General features: G+C 30.6%; 1 protein-coding gene across 3 annotated transcripts; it reads left to right on the top strand.

Annotated features, from left to right (window-relative positions):
* The first annotated feature begins 6268 nt into the window (after positions 1–6268).
* Positions 6269–21342, top strand: Scp2 (Sarcoplasmic calcium-binding protein 2). Of its 3 annotated transcripts, none has more exons than XM_011500057.1 (7): positions 6269–6587; positions 9210–9274; positions 17370–17422; positions 17501–17620; positions 18631–18745; positions 19796–19893; positions 21058–21342. In XM_011500057.1, the coding sequence occupies exons 2-7, from the start codon at positions 9217–9219 to the stop codon at positions 21163–21165; spliced, it is 552 nt and encodes a 183-aa protein (XP_011498359.1). In that variant the 5' UTR covers positions 6269–6587; positions 9210–9216; the 3' UTR covers positions 21166–21342. The 3 variants fall into 3 exon arrangements, with proteins under 3 accessions (XP_011498359.1, XP_011498358.1, XP_011498360.1); XM_011500056.1 differs by lacking the exon at positions 6269–6587 and adding an exon at positions 7977–8173; XM_011500058.1 differs by lacking the exon at positions 6269–6587 and adding an exon at positions 7978–8166.
* The last annotated feature ends 1429 nt before the right edge of the window (positions 21343–22771 follow it).

The raw sequence follows: 22771 nt of genomic DNA, 5'->3' as shown, positions 1-22771 counted from the left end.
TTACTTAAATTATACTAGTAGCCATGTCTCATAATATATTTATTAATATACAAATCTTATCAAACGAACATTTAATTACAATCCTTTGATATTTGTCTATTTTTTATTCATAATTTATATTTGAAAAAAAAAGAAATTTTTTTTAATAAATACTTTGAATTTCGTCTTGCTACAACATCTATTTAAGCATCTAATAATTCCGTAAGAAATATCGCAATTATTTGTTAAAATTTTCACTCAGATATTTGTGCGCGCAATCAATTATGACATGTAAACTTTGTATAAATTACTACGATTACTTTCAAGCGAAAGCAGTAAAATTGTTATATTCTCAGAAAAATATTGACCCAATATTTCATTTCAATGAGAGAGTCTTTAGAGCAAATCATTTATTAAATCGACAATTATCATTATTGAGATGAAATTAATTAATACGCGAATGGGTGAAATGTCACTTATTAAAAAAGAAAACAAGAGAATGAGAGAGAAACAAGAAATAGAATATAATATTTTTTCTTCGGTGCAATAATAATCCACAACCGCTCGCTTAAACATTACTTTTTATTGTACAAATTAGATAAGCATTTGTGAATTATCTTAAAGGTTAAAAATGATAACGTATCTTTACATAATGAATCACGATATGAAAAAGTACGTGGATATATAGCGTATTGCCAATATTTGCGATAAATGCATAATGAATACAAAAAGAAAGAAAAGAAAGAAAAAAAGAAAGCAAGGTTATTGTAGCGTGTACAATAAGGCGGAAGAAAATGTTCTTATTATCCACCGTGTACTTCATCTATAATCACACGCCTATATGTATAAGTATATGTGAGAACATAATGGAGCATCGGCGGCATCTATAAAGACTTATGGTCGAGCAATTCGCACAATTTCTCCAAATTGGACCAGAAAATGAGAGACGAGCTAAGGCTATTTCGTTGAAAACGCACTTCGGAAGACCGGATGTCCAGGGGGTCTCTTCCGTTGCTCGCATGATGTCCGTATTCCCTAGAAGCGAAACTTTTATTATGCCCCGGCGGCTTCTCAGACTCCAATCTTTTACCGCCCATCCTCCTCAACACATTTATTGCTAGATCTCCTATTCCGCGCAACCCCCCCCCCCCATCTAAACCACCCAGCCCCATTCGCGCAACAATTTTTTGCTTATCCATTCCCGAGCACTTTACCTTTACTTTTCGTTTTAGCGTTATTGTTCAGAGGGACTGGACTCTCGTATGGAGATCGAGTTTATGGGTGTATGTGGTGTACACATTTTCCCATGTAATTCTCCGCAATTGTCAGGCATGGCGTTTTACGGCTAGAAGTTGAACGGGGGAAGTCTGGCGTACCTGACATTCCTTTCTACAGGCTCTTTTCGCCTTGCATTGCACTCGGATCAAACGAATTTAAAGTCAGATTCGACATAAATCTTTTTATGCTCGTTTATCTCAGCTAAGGAAGTTTACGATAGTGTGCAACGCTGCGCTTGGGGGAATAAATCTCTCGAGAAATTGCTTTTACTTTTTAAATGAGCCTTATTAGAAGTCGTCAAAAAGTAGACAACGATCAGTGATATTTAATGCAATTAAATTGACGATTAAAATGTTGAGGGAATAACGAATGCTCGTAAAACAACACTTAAAAAAGCAGAATGCAACGATATTTTTAATATATAATTTTAACGAAGTGCAAATTTCGTATTTGATGGATAAAGTGTTGCGAGAGTTGTGTGAGGTTAACTGAAATTACAAAACTTGAAGGAACACGTTCCATTTTTTCTATGTATTCAAACACTAATAATTTCTTTCCTGGATCATTTACTCCTTATTATCATCTACGTTTCATTTTAATGCTTACATATGCACATGCTTTCTCTCTCTCTCTCTCTCTCTCTCTCTCTCTCTCATATTCCCTTATGCAGGGAATGCGCGTGCTGTCGCCTATTCGTCCGTTGTTCTTTCTGGAACTACATGCACAAGTGCTTCCCCATGGTCGACCGTCCAGCATCCCCTCGTTTATTCAAGATTGAACGGCCACAGGATTCTTTCGCCCTTCTGGAAGAATATCAAGCCAGGCCAGTCAATCTCCATCCTTATATCTCGACGCTGCCCTCACGATTCCCTCATGTCTCCTTTTTCAGCTCCCGCGCTACTTTACCGGCGAATTATTTCCAGCTCGCTGTTCCCGCCCCATCCCCCTTGGACTTCGCGGAATAACGTCAAAGAGGCGGGACGGGGAGGGGTGGTCGGCCGAGTTGGAGTTTCGTCTTGATTGCGCGGTCGTTTCAACCATTGCTCGCAAGATTCATGAACGGCGCCGCGAGCGGGACTTGCATGCATGCTGATCTAGCACGTGCGGGGGAATGTTAAGATTCACTGCTTATCACAAATCTAGCGTCATCGCTCTCGAATTTTGATAACGAGCGAGGTGAGCATGCCGAATGATAAATAGAAGGAATCGCCCAGCGTTACATCATCAATGCTTACGTGCCTCGAGGCGATTATTTGCAACGCATAAATCTAATGATAAATCAAGTTAAGTAAGCTTTTTCTCATTCGCCATCTTACTGCCTTCTGTCGAATGAATATGGTACGTACCATTCCTATGAATCGCTCAAACACCATTCACCATTACAATACTATTGTTACGTTATTATTATTATGTTATGTAATCGATATGAGCTATTAGCTATAAGCAATAATGGCTATAATATATTATGGTCATTTGTATGTTAGAATAATGACTGTTATTATTATGAGGCAATTTATACGAATGTGGTGGATCCCATACCAACGCTTATGATAAACAACTTGGAAAATTATTGATTAAATTTCCTTTTGTCTGTCAAAAAAAATATCCATTTCATTATTTATAATTTGAATTTTTTTTTTTTTTTTTTGCTTCGATACTTCTACTCAAGAAGAACTATACACTCTTTTGAAATAGTTTTATAATACTTAACCTATATAAAACTACTTTTTTTTTTGTACAATTTATTAATAATTTCCGCATATAATATTATTATTTAATTAAATTGAAAGCTTCAATAAGGTTTCTAATCTTTTAATATCTTTTCAATGTACTTGGCTGACTTTAAATAATCATCGGAAGAATGTAAGCTTAGAACAATGGCGGTAGATTTTTATTTTATAATAGAAGTCTTACGGCTAACTTGATAATTCGTCTTTTAGAAGTTGAATTTTACTTTGTTAAGTGCACAAAAAGTGCTCTACGACACTTGGAACTTACAGTTGATAAATAAAAAACTCATACAATGTTTTCTCAAATAATATGAATTTTCGATTTAGGACTCTAAATTACTTACTTAATAAATTTTACAATTTTATAAATAACTATAATATATAAGTATCGCGTATAGTGTAATTTAACATGTAACCTAGGGAGACAAATACATTTGTCGATAAAAAGAAAAAACGGCATCACAATATAAGTATGATCCAAGAATTAGCATACAAAATTTCAATTGAGAAGTTAGAAGGAAGTTTCCAATGGTCACCCTTAACATTAAAATGCTTAAAAAATCAATTGTAAATTGTAAAATTTGTAAATGTGGATGTGTAAAAATATACGATATGCACGAATTAAATAAATATTTAACGATACATAGTGTACGAAATAAAAATAAGTATTTGTTCAATGATTTGACTAATCATTTACAGCTTATATAAATTACATATTTAAATTCGTATTTAATCATGCGTAAATCAACAGATTCTTCCACTATATCAAATTATTAGACTTTTACTGTTTGAGCATTTTATAATGATATTTTTAATTCCTGAACAGCATAAAGAAATGATTTTCCACTGATTGATACTATATTAGACAATAAAAATTTTTGACTGGGGTATCTTTAATCAAATATCTAAAGGTGAAATTGCTTTCTTAATTGAAATATAATTTCTAGTTTTGATAGTTGAAAAAAAAAAAAAAAAAAAAAACGAATTCAACTGCATCTTTGTGATGTAAGTGAATGTATTATGAATATAATTTAATGAGGGAAATATGTTAATTATAATTTCGATATTTTGCCCTAAATTACCCTAATATACAAGATTATTGAAAATAATAAAATTTGTAAAAGTTACGATTAGTTTAAGAATTTTCCAATTGATGCAAAATTTATATATTTCACGTTATTATCTCATTACTCGTTCTACTCGTAAGTTCAAAATGTTCCAAATATATGATTATATTAAGTAAAATTATCTTTAAATTTTGACTTCTCATTCTGGTCCATATATCATGATATAAATATAGCGCAAGGGAGTAGCAAATTTTTTTAGACGAGCGATGGGAAAAATTTTTTTTAGGGGGGGGTTTTTTTTTTTTTTTTTTTTTTTTTTTTTTTTTTTTTTTTTTTTTTTGACACATGTATTCTGCGCGATCAGTCAATTTTGCTGAGGCGAAGAAGAAGGGATTTTTGTAATTTCCCTCCACCAGCCAAGCGAGCAGCAAAAAAAAAAAAAAAAAAGACAATGGCAATACTTTTCAAAAACTTTATTTAAGATTAACTTGGGTAGAAGAAAACTCAGTGGCGCATATCGTATATAGACACCGGCAGACTTTTTGTTTGAAGTTTCTTAACTCATTTTAGTTTCTTATTTCTATTATCGTTTGGAGTTGCCTGACTCGAAAACTCTGATGTACAAAGGAATCACGATTTATTAGCACGACGAAGGGCTTTATGACCACATTTTTGTAAATCGAAGACTGTCGATTAGATTGATTAAGTAATGGCCTTCGTTAGTAAAGAGAGATAAAAGTTAATCGATATATTATTGACGGGCAGCTCGTGGACCTGCCAATTCTTATAACATTTCTATGGGAAAGCATCAGCGTTTTATTTTTATTATTTTTCATGCGTATTCGCTCATTATTCACACACATATATATCTCAATATTTTATTGTACTTGATAAATTAAAAGTAAAAGTAAATATAATTACCATTTTTTGAATAATTAGTGTAATTATTTAATAATAAACAGATAAAATTCGTTTAATGCTTTATTCTGAAGACATGGATTTTTCAGTTGAAAACTTACATGTCGAACGTTAGAATAATTTTTTTCTATTCTAATAAATATTAATTAATAATATATAGTAGAACGAAGTTTAGAACAAATCATTAATTACAATCCTTGAAATATAATGAATAATATTCTAAATAAAATTCGTGTTTCGATACGAGTTGTTTAATATTAACAGCAAAAAATTCATTAAGAAATGCCGACATTATGTATAAAATGTTCGGAAATTTTGAAAACGTAAATGTAAATATCCTATACAAATATGAATTAGTAAGTAACAATTTTGTATTATTATTGTTATTATTACGTTTATTTTATAGCATTATTCTTTCAAAATGCAGTTTGCAGAAAATATTATTGTTCTTGTATTACACGAATGAATTAAATATCTATTATGACTTTTACAATTTATATACAAAAATATTATCCTTTACATAATTAAAATTAAAACATTATGTAGATTACTTAGAAATTCTACTAATTTTGAAGCAGATCGTGACATTGTTGAATGACAATTTGAAGGATGTATGTAATTTCATTGATTTTAATTTGAATTTATTAGCCATTCCGAACAGATATCTTATGCATGTACGAAATTACACAAATCTATTACAGCTTAAACAAATATACCGTTATTCGTACGAATACTATGCTTACTCAGGAAACCAAGAGAGAGACGTTGAGATGATGAAAGATATATTATTCAAACGTTCTTTTGTTTGCTCAATTTCGTGAAAGTCTGCAATTTGAGTTTGTGTACATACAACCAAAGTCGTCATTTATGATTCTGAATCTGATAAAACAAAAAAAAAAAAAAAAGTGAGTGACGGGGGAGGGGGAAGGGGGAGGGAAAGATAGGCAAAAGTAGTGAGATAAGTAAATATATAGAAAGATAAATATGGGAAGTGGTAGAGTGAGGAAGGGATTGAAACAGCGAAAATGAGAGAGTGGGAGTCAATAAGAGAAGTAAGTGTGGGTGTAATAGTAATATGTTTTGATATCGCTGATTACTGTTGCGGTGCCATAAAAAATTACGAGGGAACCTGCGTCATAATGGACTTACGGGTACTCTTCATCTCATTCCTTTTTTATCTTCACACCCACATGTTGTACCGTTCATATATGTATATATATATATATATATATATATATATATATATAAGCATGGCTTGATAAAAAAATTTACTCAGAAAAAGTATATCCTTTGTAGTCTTTTGTATCATATATTTATATATACGCACACAGATGTTGATAGTTAGATAGGTGTTTTCTTCATCAGTGTAAGGCTTTTAATAAAAAGTGTAGACAAAAAAAAAATCGACTGACAGTGACGTTTAATTTTTCTCACGGACAAGTCTATAAAAGAAAGCCAAAGTTTTTAAATCGTCGATAGTTGAGTTTCGGATTAAACGTAAGTGAACAGTCACTCATTTAAGTTGATACGGCACATGTAAAACGTTCTGTTGAAAAAAAAGAAAAGAAAATTGGTAGACATTTAACGAAAGTAATCGAAGTACCGAATTGAAAAATTAAAAGTGGATTTTTTGTGGTATTCCGTCTGGACGCGAGACAATACTTTTGATAACTTAGCTATTCAACGCTTTTAGTCCTTATCAAATTATAATAGTAATATATGTTTAATTACATTTAACGTAGTAACATAAAATTCAAATAATTATTTACTTTATCCTTTATTTCATAAAGATCATTTCGCCAAGGTTCTCGCGAAATATATTTATAGTTACCTAACATTTTCCGTATGAATAGAAATAATAACTAAAAATAACGAAAAAAAAGAAAAAGAAAAAAAAAACAATATATTGGTGCTTATTCGGAATTTCATTTAATATTAGTTTACATTTATTTTAAAGTATACAGTATATTGATAATACTTGATAAAATGATAAAATAATTATCTAGTCGTACTGTAATAATCGATTTTATTAAAAATGAAGAATTTATTCCGAGCAATGGATTTTACCGACTTTATCAACAGCGATACATAAGTTTTGAAAATTTTGATATTATTGAATATGAATATCATTATGTGGCGATCCTGATAAAATATATTAAAATAAGAGTACGTTCATTGAGCTGAATTTATGTATGAAGTCTGCTCTATTATTTTCAATGTATTATCAGTATTTAAAAGTAGAAAATATAGAGCTCAGCCTTATGTCGCATGAAATAACAGAGTTTGGAAAAATGCATAAAATCGAAATGTCAGGGAAGGGCCAAAGTCATGTGTTATTCGCTCGATCAACGGGAATTCGCTTCGCATCTGCGTTGTTTTCTATCACTATTATTTATTTGAAAGAGTAGCCTGGCTTTTTAATTTGGAAAAGCTTCGTTCGAAAAGGTGGCTATCATGACAACTTTACATGTAAATTGGTACTAGCATCGACAGAAAGAGAGAGTCAGAGAGAGTGTGAGAGAGTGAGAGTGAGAGTGAGAATGAGAGAGTGAGAGAGTGAGAGTAAGAGTGATATATATATATATATATATATATATATATATATATATATATATATATAGTGTGCGTGCGCGCGTGTGCGCGTGTGCGTGTGTGTTAGAGAGAAGCGGATGAGACGAGGGTCGGTATTCACCCTTCGCAAATCAGCTACTCGCATGTAGTCGAGGTCAATCGGAAACCGCGCATCGATTCTCTATTCATCGCTTTGCGTCGCTCCTCGTGCTTATTACAAAGAGAGTTGCTGTGCTGTCTGGGAAAGGGCTCTCGGGAGAGTAAAAGCTTGAACTGCGTAGCGAGAAGCCGCGGGAGAAGGAGTCAAGAGAAAACGCGCGGGCGCGCGAAAAAGGTAGAGGGAGGGATAAAAGCGAAAGAAATGTGTTGAGAGGCGTAGAGGGGATGCAACCTAAATCGGTTGCCTCTCTTGTCGCCCGCGCGTAACTGCTTTCCAATAGGGGAACAAATCTTTATCGGAGAGGTGACTTTTTGTATCTCCAGTGCATATCGAGGCGCCAAGATCAGTATACACAGAGCTTTCGATGTGTAAAACTTATTGCTGAATGATTGAAAGGCTTCCATCGGGAGTATTTACCGCTTGATTATCAAGTAGACGCGAATGATTTTTGACGGCTTGCCAAGTACCGAGTAACTTAACAATATGGAATGAAAGAGAATATTTGAAAATCGAGGCGAGCGCATCTACAAAGCTGCTTATATTATCATTTTCTCTTTATATTCTATTTTACTTATATGAAAATTAAATTAAATTAAAAACAAGATAATTGCACGGCTGAAAGAAACTTAATATAGAGTAAATGCAATGGAGTGTCACTGCTTATAAATTTTGCAAACTAATTTGTAATTATAAATAAAAATTTGTTGATTATGCTAAGTTATTTGAATTAAACAGTTTGTAAATTATTGTTTAAGTTATATTTTTAGTTAACATTAGTGTTGTTTTAAGCAAAATTATTCCATTGATCGCAGTATTATTTACAAGAGAAAATAATGTCTTCTAATCTCCTTATAACTAAAGGGATTAAGAACATTAATACCGAAAGCAGATAATGTAACGAGTTTATGTACTTTAAGATATAATGAAGAGAAGAAGAAAATAAAATAAATAAATAATTTGAACCGATAAGTCCGACATTTAAAGTAATTAACTGCATCAATAATTTTTACTTAATTACTCTTTTGATGCTGCTACGGTGCGGCATTAATTACTTTAAAAGTACTTATGCAAAGAAAGTATAAATAAAACTGCAGTTCGATGATTGTTTTTTTTTTTTTTTTTTTTTTTTTTTTTTTTTTATAAACCAATATTCATCGATGTAATTTTGTCAAAGCAGTCAAAATAATTTATAAATGTTCATTGACGAACAAGAATCATATTTAAAATAAATTGATCGACTAAATTGTAATTATTATTCGATAATAATGCAATTAGCTAACTATTATTTACTTTGTCTCCATCAATTAATAATTATAAGCATTCAAATATAATTGTACACTATCAACAGAATACAATTTTTATTACTAGTTGTCAATGCTCCTTTTGATGTCAAAATAACATTGTAACGTTATTTTATATAAAAGAGAACCAAAGTCGACAACTATTATAAATATTTAAACTTATTGTTTAAATTTGTCGCTAAACTTATTGTTTTCGCTATTGCAGGGGAAGTATGCCGTTATCAGAATTCCGTAAGAAAAAGCTGCTCTTCGTCTTCAACACGTTTTTTGGTAAGTACATGCTTCAATTTCTAACTATTTATTGTGCAGTTTTTTTTTTTAATGGATGAAGTATTCTTGAAGAATAACGACAACGGCAAGTTTAAAAGTCAAAAGAGACTTCAACTAAGAAAAAGGAATACCGAACAATAACAAACGGCGATTAGACAAAAGCGACTATTAATATAAGAAATTTATAGGAGTTTTTTTCTTTTGAAATTGGTTGCAAAATTAAGAACAAAGTATATCCGTAAATGTCAAAGTCTGTGCCAAAGAGGACTGGATTTTTGCGGTTCCTTAAAATTAATTTGCATACTGAAATTCTTATCAAGTGAAGCTATAGTGCAAAGTCTGTAGTCAAGCTTTGCGGTTGAAAAGGTAAAATTGAAAGAAGGTTTTAGAATGGCAGAATGCAAACAGTTTCTACAAGGCAAGAGAAATAAAAAAGAAAGGTTTCAAAAAAACGTAGCTTCGGTACGACGTACCAGAAAGCTACAATATACTCAGGCAGAAAATTAATTATTTATTGAAGCGTGGAAAGTATGTTAAAAAGAGTGTTCAATAATAATTATTATAAATTTCTTGTATAAAATCGGACTTATTTAACGGGGATAGTGTTCGTTTAACTTTTAATGCAAGTTTTCCGAATTTACTAATCATTTAAAGTACTATATATTTTGAACATTTAACTGCAAATTTATATTAAAAGCGTTTGATAATTCTCAAAATATATCTTCAAGAACATCAACGAAAAAAAAAAAAAATTGATGAAATTTTTTTTTAACTTAGACCTGGTGTATGTCCACGTTGCGATTAATACTTTAAAACTATTATAAATTAATATTTCACGTTTGCAGTAGTGTAGGGTGAAATGTAAATAAATACAGATTACGATATTATAAATTGTATGCAATTAGTTGATCATCCAAGTAATCAATGCAATTTAAATGTAGTAATTTGTATCCTCGAATATAAGACTTTTAAATTCAATAACAATTCTACTATCTACCGTCGTGTGCTTTTCCAAAACTTTTCTAAATCAAAAGCATAAAAAACGAAGAGAAAAAAACGATTGATTAATGTGTTGAAAAATGAAAGAGTGGCACTAACGAAAATTCTTATTTGAAAGTATGTGGTAGATATTCTGAATACAAAAGGAAGATATGCAAGTAGATAATCTAACTTCTTTTATATACTAAAGATATTTTTATAAGGTAATTTTCTGTAATAAATATAAATCGAATGGGATTTTTTACAAACATATTTGCATTTATCTACGAATGAGTATTGAGAAAGTGAAGAGAAAAAAAAATGAGTATTGATATTATAATGTCTTGTTTTTTTAATAAGACAAATTTAAAAAAAAAATTTATATTCTTGATAGAGACAGAGAGGAAGAGATAGATAGATAGAGAGAGAGAGAGAGAGAGAGAGAGGAGAGATAGAGATTAATGAAATTATTATGAAATATAAGATTGTGCTTCGAAATTATTGCATTAATGAGCCATGAAGGTCAGTTAGATAAATCTTCATTGCCGATATAAAAATGAAAAAAATTTATTATAACGCGAGTCTATCAAATATTTTCTCTTCGTTATATTTTAAAGTCATGCAAAATTTATAAGTGCTGTAATTTTCAAAGGGGGGAATGATTTTTCACAAGTCAGATTAAATAAAATTAACGCTCCATTGATAAGACAAAAAGTCGAAGGCGAGCGTTTCTGAAAAGAGCAATCCCAATAATCTTCCTACATCACTTGAACACCATTTTTCTCCATCTCAGCGCAATTCACCAAGGCGGACATTTATATTTCCAACAATGCTCATTCCTCGTTGCATCAACATAAAGGGAATTTTTACTGGTAAGAAAAGGTTTCTATAACACGCGCGTCTCGCATGCCGCTGTAAAGAAAAGTCCAATTGTCGGAATGACGCGGGACACTTGCATCGGAAGCTTAAAGAAAGCTTAAAGAAACGTGGCGAAGCTCATGTCCTGGAGATGAAAAGCGCCTTAAAGCTCCCTTATAATTTAATATGAGGCTGTTTCGTTTCTTTAACGGAGCTCGGGACGCTAAGCCAGTGGCACATCGACATCGTGGCCTTCGATTGTGCGCCACTTGCCGACTGAGGATGGAGACAGAAGAGGTAGGGATGTGTTCTAGGCTTAGTAATTTAAAAATTCACACCCTCGACCGGGCGATTGATTTTTTTCTCCTTTCATGTGCGCCGCTTGTGCTCGGAGATCTACGCGATTCCCCCACGACGGTAGCGTTCCTTTCGCTCAAGGGAGGAGTAAAAATAAATTTAACCTCTTCTCGGTTCTTCCCGCACTCCATCTCACTTGTTCTGTATTCACATTTCCCTTTTCTTTTCAGTGGAATGGCGGAGTGCCGGGCACATTTTACATTGTGATGATTCCGTATTGAAAGTGCGAGCCCCGAATCATTTTCATATTTTCGGAATCTCAGGGTCGTCTATTAACGTCTCTTTGAGACGAAACTTATCGGCTAAGATCTTAGATGTTATTCTCGACACATTTTACGCAGCGTGGAACTATTCAAATTTTCCAATATAATCCTTTCTAATATAATCCTTTCTTTAGAGACCGAGCCTTCTGCCGTAATTGAAAAAAAAAAGCAAAGAAACAAAGAAAATAAACGCGATGTGCGAATATTCTTGAGACAAGCAGAATTGTTAAAAACGTAAACATTTTATACGAATCTATTTGTTTAAGATACGCTGTTATCTTGAAAATTAATCAAAATTATCGACAAAGATACCATGTTGAAGAAATCTTTATATTTGGCGAACAGTGGCGAAAATTTATGTATATTATAATATATTGAAGTTTGCTTTACTTTGATAAAGAAAGAAGAAAATCCTAACAACATCTTTCCCCTCATATTGAACATGTACACAAAATTTTCTTATACTTATGAATTTTGTAATTCGACATATCAGTATTTATCGTCTTACTTAATAATCATTAAAAGAAGTAAAACTCAAATTATATTGTCTTTGTAATTATTGTTCCTGATAATAGGATTGCTTTACTTTTCACTTTTATTAGGGTTGGAGGAAGTCATAAAAACATTTAACCTGTTAATTTTCAACACTTGCGATTATTAAAAAATTAGACATTAAATTTTAAGTAATGAAAATTGTACGATTATTATTAAAAATTTAATAAAAGATATTACCGATGAATCTTCTTCAACTACATGATAAATTGACTTACTACAAAGTACAAATGACCTTGAAATTCATAAAGACTCTCATTTTCGATCTCTTTTTAATAAATCTACTTTTCTATATCATGCCGTTTGATTAATAGCACTTGGAATGTTTAAATCTCTTAAAGATGAAAATTTGAATGACATCAACTATTTTATCGAGGAAATAGCATTTATTAACTTTTTTCCTCCTTTTGACTCTACACCCACAAAATATTATGAGCGATTATTTTAAATAATTTATTTTTAATAATTAATTTTATTAATAATTATTAATTATTAAGTTTAACGCAACCGAGTTATATTGTTAGAATTTATTATAATCGATTTTTCCATAGAGCAAGATATTTATTAAAAATTCAATTGCATTAAAACTTGAATAGCTAAAGCATTGAGAGATATCCAATTTGTTAGTTTCATGTAAATGAATGCGTAATACAAATTTTCCGAATTTAAATGTTTCTTAAGAATTCCGTTATATTTAACTATCAGATCTCAATCGATTGATCCTAAAAAGTTCTTTGTTATTTTATAAAACAAAGAATTAAAACCGCGTTCAACAACACAATCCATAAGACTCGAATGATTAAACTTTTTAAAGAGAAATATACGACAGAGGTAAAAAAAAATATGAAAGTTCAATATCACCGCTCGGCTATGATGATATTGTAAATTTTCATTTGCCCTATAAGCGATAAAACTCTTTGGTAGCCATTGCTATGATCGATTGCCTACATTTAGAAATTCTTTATTCTCTTAACGCATCACGCGTATAATAAAAAGTAAACTTTCATGATATTAACACTGTCACGTATTAGCTGCTAAAAATAGGATCGTTATTATACTGCGTAGACTTTCGCTTACTTTCACTGCGACATAATTCCATTTACTTTGAATCCAGATGACGTTAAGTCAATACTCACTTTAGTGGCTTTGTAATCGGTCCCTTTCAAGCGCTTATGCACGTCGACCAATCGTCTGTTAAGTCTCTAGTTGAAACTCTTAGCGCAATAATAATAATTTACTTTATCAAGCTCGTACTTTATATTCATATGCGTGCCATTTAAGATGAGCAAGTACATATTTTAAAGCTATTATTTCATTGTATTTCCCTACTTTAGTTAAGAACTTAGATTCGACATTATAGTTATAATCGTATGGTTATCGTGTGAATAATACATGAATTAATTCAAGATTCAAAAATTTTTCAAAACTTCGGCCTACTTATTCATTTGACATAAGCTTTGTAAGACACATCATAATTTTTGTGTCAATTAAAATCCATTTGTTCTTAACATATCAAAAGGATATTGAAAATTAAGGTTCTATTTTTCTTCTTCTTCTTCTTTTTTTTTTTTTTTTTTTTTTTTTTTTTTTTTTTTAATACTCTGGGCCATCATGCATACTGTTATATGCGAATAAAGTAATAAAATATAGAATTATTGCAGCAGGCTGAGAAATTCCGTATAATAATGGTTAATATTATGGTGATATTGTTGAATTACTTTCGCAATGATATGATTATTTGTAACGGGTGTGACAATATATTATTGCTAAATAAATAATAATAATCGTTTCAATATTTCTCATTATCTTATATTAGCAGCATATAATATTTAATATTCAAAAATATATCTGCAATTATTCTCAATAAACCATTGAGCCGTATGCTTTATAATAATTTCATTGATTAGAAATTAATAGTATGCATTGAATTAATATTATTACAAATTAATAATTTGTATATTTAAGTTAAAATTGTAAATAGATAATCACATAATGTCGCATATTGTAATATCATTATTAATTTAAAGAAATAAATTATTATGATAATAATTGTATTTATCATGATTGATATTGCATATTATTTACATTTACATTATTATTATTATTATTATTATTATTGTTTAAGATCTTATTATTTATATCTTTACTATTATTTAAAAAGCCTTAGATTCTCTAATGATTACATAATAAAGAACGTTTATGCATTATTTCGTAATAGTCTTTTAAATAAATTATACTAAGTATTCGTAAAACTCTCACAAAATTATACGATAGTACCAATAAAAAATTCATGACGCGATGTCTTGAAATTTATTCTATCATTATTAAAAAATCAGCAAGAAAATGGTTATTTTTCTTTATAATAAATATTTAACATTGAAAAATATTTAGATGTTTATATGTTTGGCTTATTTAATTGTTACTGAAAGAATACTGTAATTTCTATTAATGAAATATGTCACATATATAATTATTATTATACATAACATTATTTAATTTATGTATCTAAAGAAATATAAAATATCACATAGATAATATATTTCATTTTTAAAAAACAATCCAAAATTTCACGTCTTTATTACAAATAATATATATATCCATAACATACAATTTTTGATACATTATTTATTATATAGTCACATTTAATTATAAAAAAAAAAAAAGAGAGAAAAAAAAAAGAAAGTTTATCGGAATACGTTATATTGAATTAAAAAATATTTCCTTTTAATGCTTTGTTGTGCAAGATAAACATTCCATTCTGACCAAAATATTTTGTTAATTAACTAAATAATCGTTATATGAAAATAAATATGCTATTAAATTTTACAATTCGATATAACTAAATAAATTCGTAAACAACAGCTAATAAATACATAATTTTTACAGTATTGGAATAAAAAGATGCAGAGGATGTTAAAAATACTCGTTTCAATAAAGCTAGAAGATATAAATAATCCTTAGATACATGTAAAATATCAAAATATTTAGCATTTAAAAATGCAGAACTTTTACTTTTATTAAGCATAAGAAAAATCAGAAGCTCGTTTCATAAATAATTTACTTAATGTTCATATAGCCTACGCCATTGTCGTCTCCTTCAATGTATTCAGAAAAATATCAGCATTTACATTGAGAATCATTAATCAAGATTGTACACTGAAAAAATAAAACTGAACTAGTACGCTATTCATATCATAAAGGAGCGTGAAAACTTTCACTCTAGACAAAATGTCTGAATTTCGTAATCATTCGTAATCTTACGTTTATTATTATCTTAAACAGTTAATTTTCAATTGTACAAAATTTCTGGCTATAGATAATACGAATCGTTGAAAAATAAATTGCCATTAGGTTGGTATGTAATAACGCTGCTAATCTTTAGTTGTGACAAATTTGTTGACAATCATTTATGCCTAATAAATGTCAATCGATTAATACGAATGACAAACGTCAGTGCCATCCACGTGGTATTTAAACGAGACTAGTAATAAAATATAAAATATAAAATTATAAAATCTAATATATAACGTATGTTACTACTTAATATTTATCATCCTGAGGATAAGGAGAGAGAAAAAATGTGAAAGGCAGCGAGGACAAATTTTTTCTGACTTTATGTTTTAATTTTCAAGACAGCTTCAATTGAGAGGAATTGCAATTTAAGAACAAAAAGGTTTAGAACTGAAAAATGGAATGAAACGGATTTTAAAAAGAAAGTATCACGTATAGACGATAGTTGATGGATAACAGCCTCATCGTTTTCTTTGAAGTTTCTATTCTTTTCAATTTAGGCAAAAATTTCCATTGATAAATTAAGTAAAAGAGACAGATATAAAGGGAGACACACGGAGGCAAAGAGAGATAGAACAAGATAGACAGATAGATAGTTAGATAGAGACAAATAGTTGGGACAAGGAGAGAGAGAGAGAGAGAGAGAGAGAGAGAGAGAGAGTGCAAAATATGTAAAAGGAATAATACACAAAGATGTATATGTGAAGAATGTAACAGAATTATTATCTGTTTTCATGTTTTAATTAAAAGAATGAAAATTATACGAATGAGATGATATTGATCGATATTTTTTTAATTGAAAAATTTCTATAGAATATAAAACGATTATTAACAACAAAATACCATTAATTTCAAATGAAATATTAGAATAAGAAAATAATGTTTTACTACTATATGATAATTATAAAGATGAGACTTTTTATAAGACGTTTCTATACTAATGTTACTATAGTTTACTGAAATTATTAATTTAACATTGTAATATGAACATTTTTATTTTAGAAATTATTTAATTAATAAGAGAATCTCAAAGGTACAAAGAACAATTTATAAAGTAAGATTATAAATTTCCAAGAAGACGGTTCGCCGAAAAATTGATATATTCTTTTTTCAAAAGTAAAATTTATTTAGTAAAATTTTCCATTCACCATTAAAAAGTGAAGTAACAAAAGTGAACAGCGTTTTCTTTGGCAAATTTTCGATGTAATTTAAAAAAACAGCGTATAATTAATTTTTAAATATATAAGAATATTTAGAACGAGTGTTATTAGCAGGCAAAATTCTTATATATTTATTAAACTTCAAAGACATATAAGAAATAATTTAATTTCAACATTTCTGTGTAATTAAAAACAAAAAGTGATTAATTTCTGTTCACAATTTTTAATCTTAATTTGTTAGGTTTCACCATACAACTGCAACAGTAGAAAATAACAATGTGAACAAAATAAATATCATGATTTTTAAATTTTGGAAAGTTGAAAACCTAAAAATATGATACAATGTTTCATAATCAATAGTTCTGTCAGTATTTAGAAATACGAATAATTATTAGTGATTTTTCAAAAACTTGTCCAATGGAAATTAATATTCTGCAGAAAGATGCATATAAATATATATTTATTTTATTAATGTTTGCATATAGCGAGGAAATGTATATTATTGGGTATATATATATATATATATATATATAAATTTCCTTGTGTTAAAAAAAAATAAAAAATTCTTTTTTAATATTGCAAATCTATTTTATAAATTAAGGTTATAAATTATTGCAACTTGAATATTTCTTTCAGATGTCAATCAAAGTGGATCGATCGACATAAAAGATTTTGATTTAGCAGTACACGTAAGTTAAGAATTTAAGTTAGAAATTAATTTAGTTTTAACGTTTAAATATTGGATTAACAAGATTTTATGAAATCAGAAAATTTGCGAGGCAAGGGGATGGGCTGCCAATCATCCAAGATTTCAGCAAACTAAAGATACTTTGAATATTGTATGGGATGGACTTCGAAAACGAGCTGATGCTGACAATGATGGGCAGGTAATTAGGAGTAATTAGTCAGACACTATTAATTGTTAATATATGTTAATGAATAAATGAATTATCGAAGCAATGCTCGAACTCTGTAATTAAGTAATTACATTTTTATTTATCTCGTTCATTACATGTATTATATGTTATGCTATTCAGTTTATATCCTACGAGAAAAATAATAAAATCTTTTCTCTAATTTTATAATGTACACGAAGAATGTATATTCAATGTTCTCAAAATGTATTCAAAATAATCACCAACAATTCATATAATTTCACAGATTCTGTACGAAATTAAAAAATAGTTTTGTCGTAAAATATGAACGTGTCTAAATTACTTAATTATCAAAGTTTTGTGCTAAAAGCTTATGACGCGTTTTAATTTTAATGTGCAATTAATTGTTATCGAGTGTAAGGGGCGGCTATTTTGACTGATGGGCATTAAATATTAAGAAAGATGCAATCACGCGAATTTTCGACTAAAATAATTCGATCCGTCCATCGGATAATCTTCGCCAACCTGCCAGTGACTATTTTCTTAATGAAATATTCCTCCTCAGCTCCAAGTAGAAAGATGTTTCTCGTTTATTTCAAGAAATTCTTCCCGGCCATTGGCATATCTCGGGATCTGCCCTTATTATATCTGTTCGGGAAACAATTAGATAAGAAGCGAAAGAGGAATGATAAATGTAGCCAGAGATTTCAATATCTCGAGTTGCAAGCGTATCGAAACAGATCAGACGGCCGGCCGTTCCATTTACGCGTTTCGTCGGCGACAAACTTCATTCAGACCCGCGAACACGTAATACTTCTCGAGTGGTTAAGTGATTTAGATTGTCGCAGTTTGAGACTTAAGTAGATAAACCATTAGACGAGCCGCCATTGGAGGCGAGGACAAAGGTCTCGTTGCACGGCGCTCTATGCAAATTGCAGTCTCGTTGCATGCGATCGCACTTTTCCCACTGCGCTTTTCTTTCATTTCCGATTAATCGACCATTTTCAATGATTCGCATGCAGATCAGCCGAGACGAATGGTACTCGATGTGGGAGGAGTACGCCAAAGATCCGGAACACGCGGTGGAATGGCAGCAGACTTACATGAATCTCGTCTTCGACCTTGAGGATACTTCTGGTGAGTTGAGGGAGATTCGCTCTTATTCGGGAAATTATTGCCCGCGGTTCGTCGTCCGGCTGCGGCAACGCATTTCTCTCGGGAGATTGTGAATTCAATGCCAATCGTTAAATTGAACATTCTTGAACGGACATTACAATTAAATTAATAGAACCATTGACAATGTTCCTTCAGACATAACGTCACAATCTGTCATATTTACATAAACACGTCCGCGCAAATGATATAAGAATGGTTATCGATGAGATAAAGTCAAGATAAAGAATAATCAGATTTCTTTTCCAAAGGAATAGTCGCGACTTTCGAATTATTTATATAAAATAAACCATTCAAGGAACTATTCAAGTTTAAAAAGTCATTTATACGCAAGATTAAAAAATACTTCATTCGCGAGTATTTCGTAAATCGTAAGCATTGTTAACTTAACTCGCGTAAACGTAAATACTAATAGAATATAACAATATTAAGGCAATAATATTAACGCAATCATCGACGCAATGATTATTACCAAAGTGTAATAAATTTTATAAATAATTCATGAAAAACAGCATTTTCAGCAAGACTCGGGCCAAGGCATTCGCTCGCTTAATACAATTAAACACATCTCATTTATGTTAAAATGATCGATAAATCTGGAGAAGCGTTTAAAGTATATAAAAAGCAATGCAAATCGTACGATAAATGCGGCTTGGAGACCAAAGACATGGCCAATCCAATCGTACGAATATAAAATGCGTGATTAAACGAAATGTTGTTGGACCGTTGTTTATTGAAATAATAGTGGACAGCGTTATAAACTTACACGTCCATAGCCGTAATAATTTGAATAAATGTTTCCTCTCGTAAGCATACATATGGATTAAACAATTTACATAGGCGAGCGTGCCACATGTAATATTCAACTACACAAACTGCGACATAAATATAAATGCATTTTTAATGAAATTCATCGATTCGCAGTAGCAAATAGTGCAAAGGCGCAATAATTTTCGCCACGGGATGTCAATGTCTGAAACAAGGATAACGATAAAAGAATAATAATGTTCGTAGGTGACGGCTCGATCGACGAGACAGAATTCAGTCAGGTGTGCAGGAGCTACGGCGTGGAAGAGAACGAGTCGCGAGAGGCCTTTAAGAAGCTCCAAGTCGTAAGTGTTTCCGTTTTCCATTAAAGCGTTTGCGTTGCTCAGCTGAGGCGCAGCTTGATTGAAAGATGGCCGTAAATAGATGTTTCGCCTGAGTTTCTGGCAATACCAGTCGGCCTTATATCGGGGATTTATTAGAATTGATAAGTCACTTAACGACTTTCGATTTCAATTCTTAGCTATCTCATAAAATAATGTTTATTTAAGAAAATTGTATTTCATTGGAATAGATCATTTACAATATTACAATACACGTCTGACATAGTAGGATATGAAATGTGTTACTTTGATCATTATAGGCTCTGTTTTGAAATGCGCCACCGATTTACCAAATCATTATGAATTTTTATTATTACACAACAATATTGCCACTACACGATAAATAGAATTTACGAGAGTTGAATAAAAGAAGAAATTTAACCAATAAATTCAATGTAACAATATATATATATATATATATATATATATATATATATTATACTATTTTAATAAAAACATCTGCTAACTCGATATTCTTATAATATTTCAGCAAAAACAACATCTTATGATTTATTTTAGTATTGTGTTATATTTCTATCTCGTATTCTCAATTGAAATCAGTTTCCCCCTAACCCGCTAACACATACATATATAATGAAATAAATAGTACAATATGATAACATTATCCTAAATTTTTAAGATATTCAATAGATATGTTTATACGAAGTGTTACATTTATTTATGGTATTTAAATTTCAGTTGAATATTTTAAGTTATTTATAGAAAAATCTCCATGTAAGAAACAGCAGGTAACGTATACTTAAGGTAATGGAAAGTATGGTACTGATATATTTTACATAATTTTCAATAATTCTATCATTCGATGCGTATGAATTTCTTATTTTTCCTTTTTCTCTCCTTTCCCATCGTTTTTTCTTATTCGTCTTTGGCTTTATAAATAACTAATGACATACATAATTCGAAAAATTAATCTTCAACCTATCGTTGTACCATTAATAAAAGAAAAAGATATAGAAAACTAATCGATAAAATGTAATTTAAGCAGCTTAAAAATATTGGGAGTAAGCATTAAAGTTTATCGAGCAGCTCTACGACTCATAAATACCAAAACCCAATCTCCCCTGTCACCAATAAAATTTACTAAAATAAAGCGTGCACGACTTGCAGGGCAACGAGGTGACGCGCGAGAAGTTCGAAAAGCTCTGGCAGCAGTTCTTCTCGTCGGACGACCCAACTTCAGCCGGTAACTTCATATTCGGGAAGACGGTCTATTAAACAATTGGGCAGCAGCGATGAGGTCAACGTATGCGCAGGCGACGTTTATTCATTCTAACTGCCCGAGTGTCGGTGACGGCAACGAGCAACGACGAAGCCGTCAGGCAACGGAATACCAATGGGCAAATACAGTCGAATTAAAAACCCTACAGAGCTACAATAAATACAATAGAGGCAAAGGAACGACAAACAGCGCGAGAGACTAAAGATTCCAATGGAGACAACTAATTGTCCGCGTCGAAAGCGCGGATCGGCTTCTACCGCATTACAAACGCCCGTTACTTTTGCTTCGCCGATGATTGCATGCGACGATGATTACTCAAATTTTCAAAGTCTCGTGATAATTTGCGCCCACTTATTCTTCAACAAACGCTTGCTTTACAGATCACGTTCAGCTTAATTAAGTCTGCGCTATTTGTCTTCTAATTTCAAATACTGTATGTTACGTCTACTTTATCCTTGTTAATCTGTAAACTATCCTATAATAAAACGGAAGAACAACATTACAAGCTTTAATCAACGTTCCTAGCTACTCACTATTATCCAATAAAAAAATAAATAAATAAATAAATAATACAAAAATATGTCAATAAAGAAATACAAATTAAGTGAAGTAAATCAGCGGATATTGAATATATTGTCGCGTTCATTTGATGTTTCCGTGTCTTCATACGATCGCTGTAAAATGTGCTTCAATTGTTAATGATTATATCAAAGTCATGCAAAAAGTAAATAACAGTTGATTTACGTTCCTCCCTTAAAAAGTCATTTCGATTAACGTTTATGTCCACATATCTGCGCGATTACAAACGGAACGTGTTCGCATGCTACTGGTCAAATTTTGATCGAAATATCTTAATAAACAAATTATAATGCAACTATGCCAAACTAAACGAGTCAATGAAAAGAATATTTTAATATTAATAAGAGATGAAGTAATTATGTAATCATAACAATAAAGCTATATAAATTTACATAGATAAAGTATTTTTCGACGAGTTGATCGACGTGTATAGGAAGGAATAAGCGTAGGCGTGAAACGTTACTACTAGCTGCAACAACAAAATATGCGAATGAATAGTGGATAGAAAGAAAGGAAAAATCAAACGATCGTTTGCCATATTAAGATAAAAATTAATGAAAAAATATTATATGCTATGTCTACGATGTTATTAAGCCGAATTATATGTTTTAATAAATAATAACATATAATATATATTTCTGCGTTGAAAATAATTATATATAATCATAATAGATGTCATCTAGAAATTGTCATTCAAAGAAATTACGTTCACGAGTATTATGCACAAGAAGAGAAGAAGAAGAAGATGATGATGATGAAAAAAGCGTAAGCATTTATTTGACGTATGAATAAGAAAAAAATAAATAAATAAATAAATAAAAAAAATATATATATATAATTCCGTTATAGACTAAGTGTCAAATATATTGAATAAAATATTAATTTCATAGAATTGGATTATGCAAGATATATATATATATATATATATATGCATTTTGGTATATTCTACATGCGAAATTCAAGTTCTCTGTGATTTTCTCATTGATTTTCTAAAACGTCGATCACACTGCCCAATAATATGCG

This window comes from Ceratosolen solmsi, unplaced genomic scaffold (genome assembly GCF_000503995.2).
Source record: "Ceratosolen solmsi marchali unplaced genomic scaffold, CerSol_1.0 scaffold41, whole genome shotgun sequence".
Classification (NCBI taxonomy): Eukaryota; Metazoa; Arthropoda; class Insecta; order Hymenoptera; family Agaonidae; genus Ceratosolen; species Ceratosolen solmsi.
The sequence above is the reverse complement of the archived record's forward strand: the minus strand, read 5'-3'. Positions and strand labels throughout refer to the sequence as shown.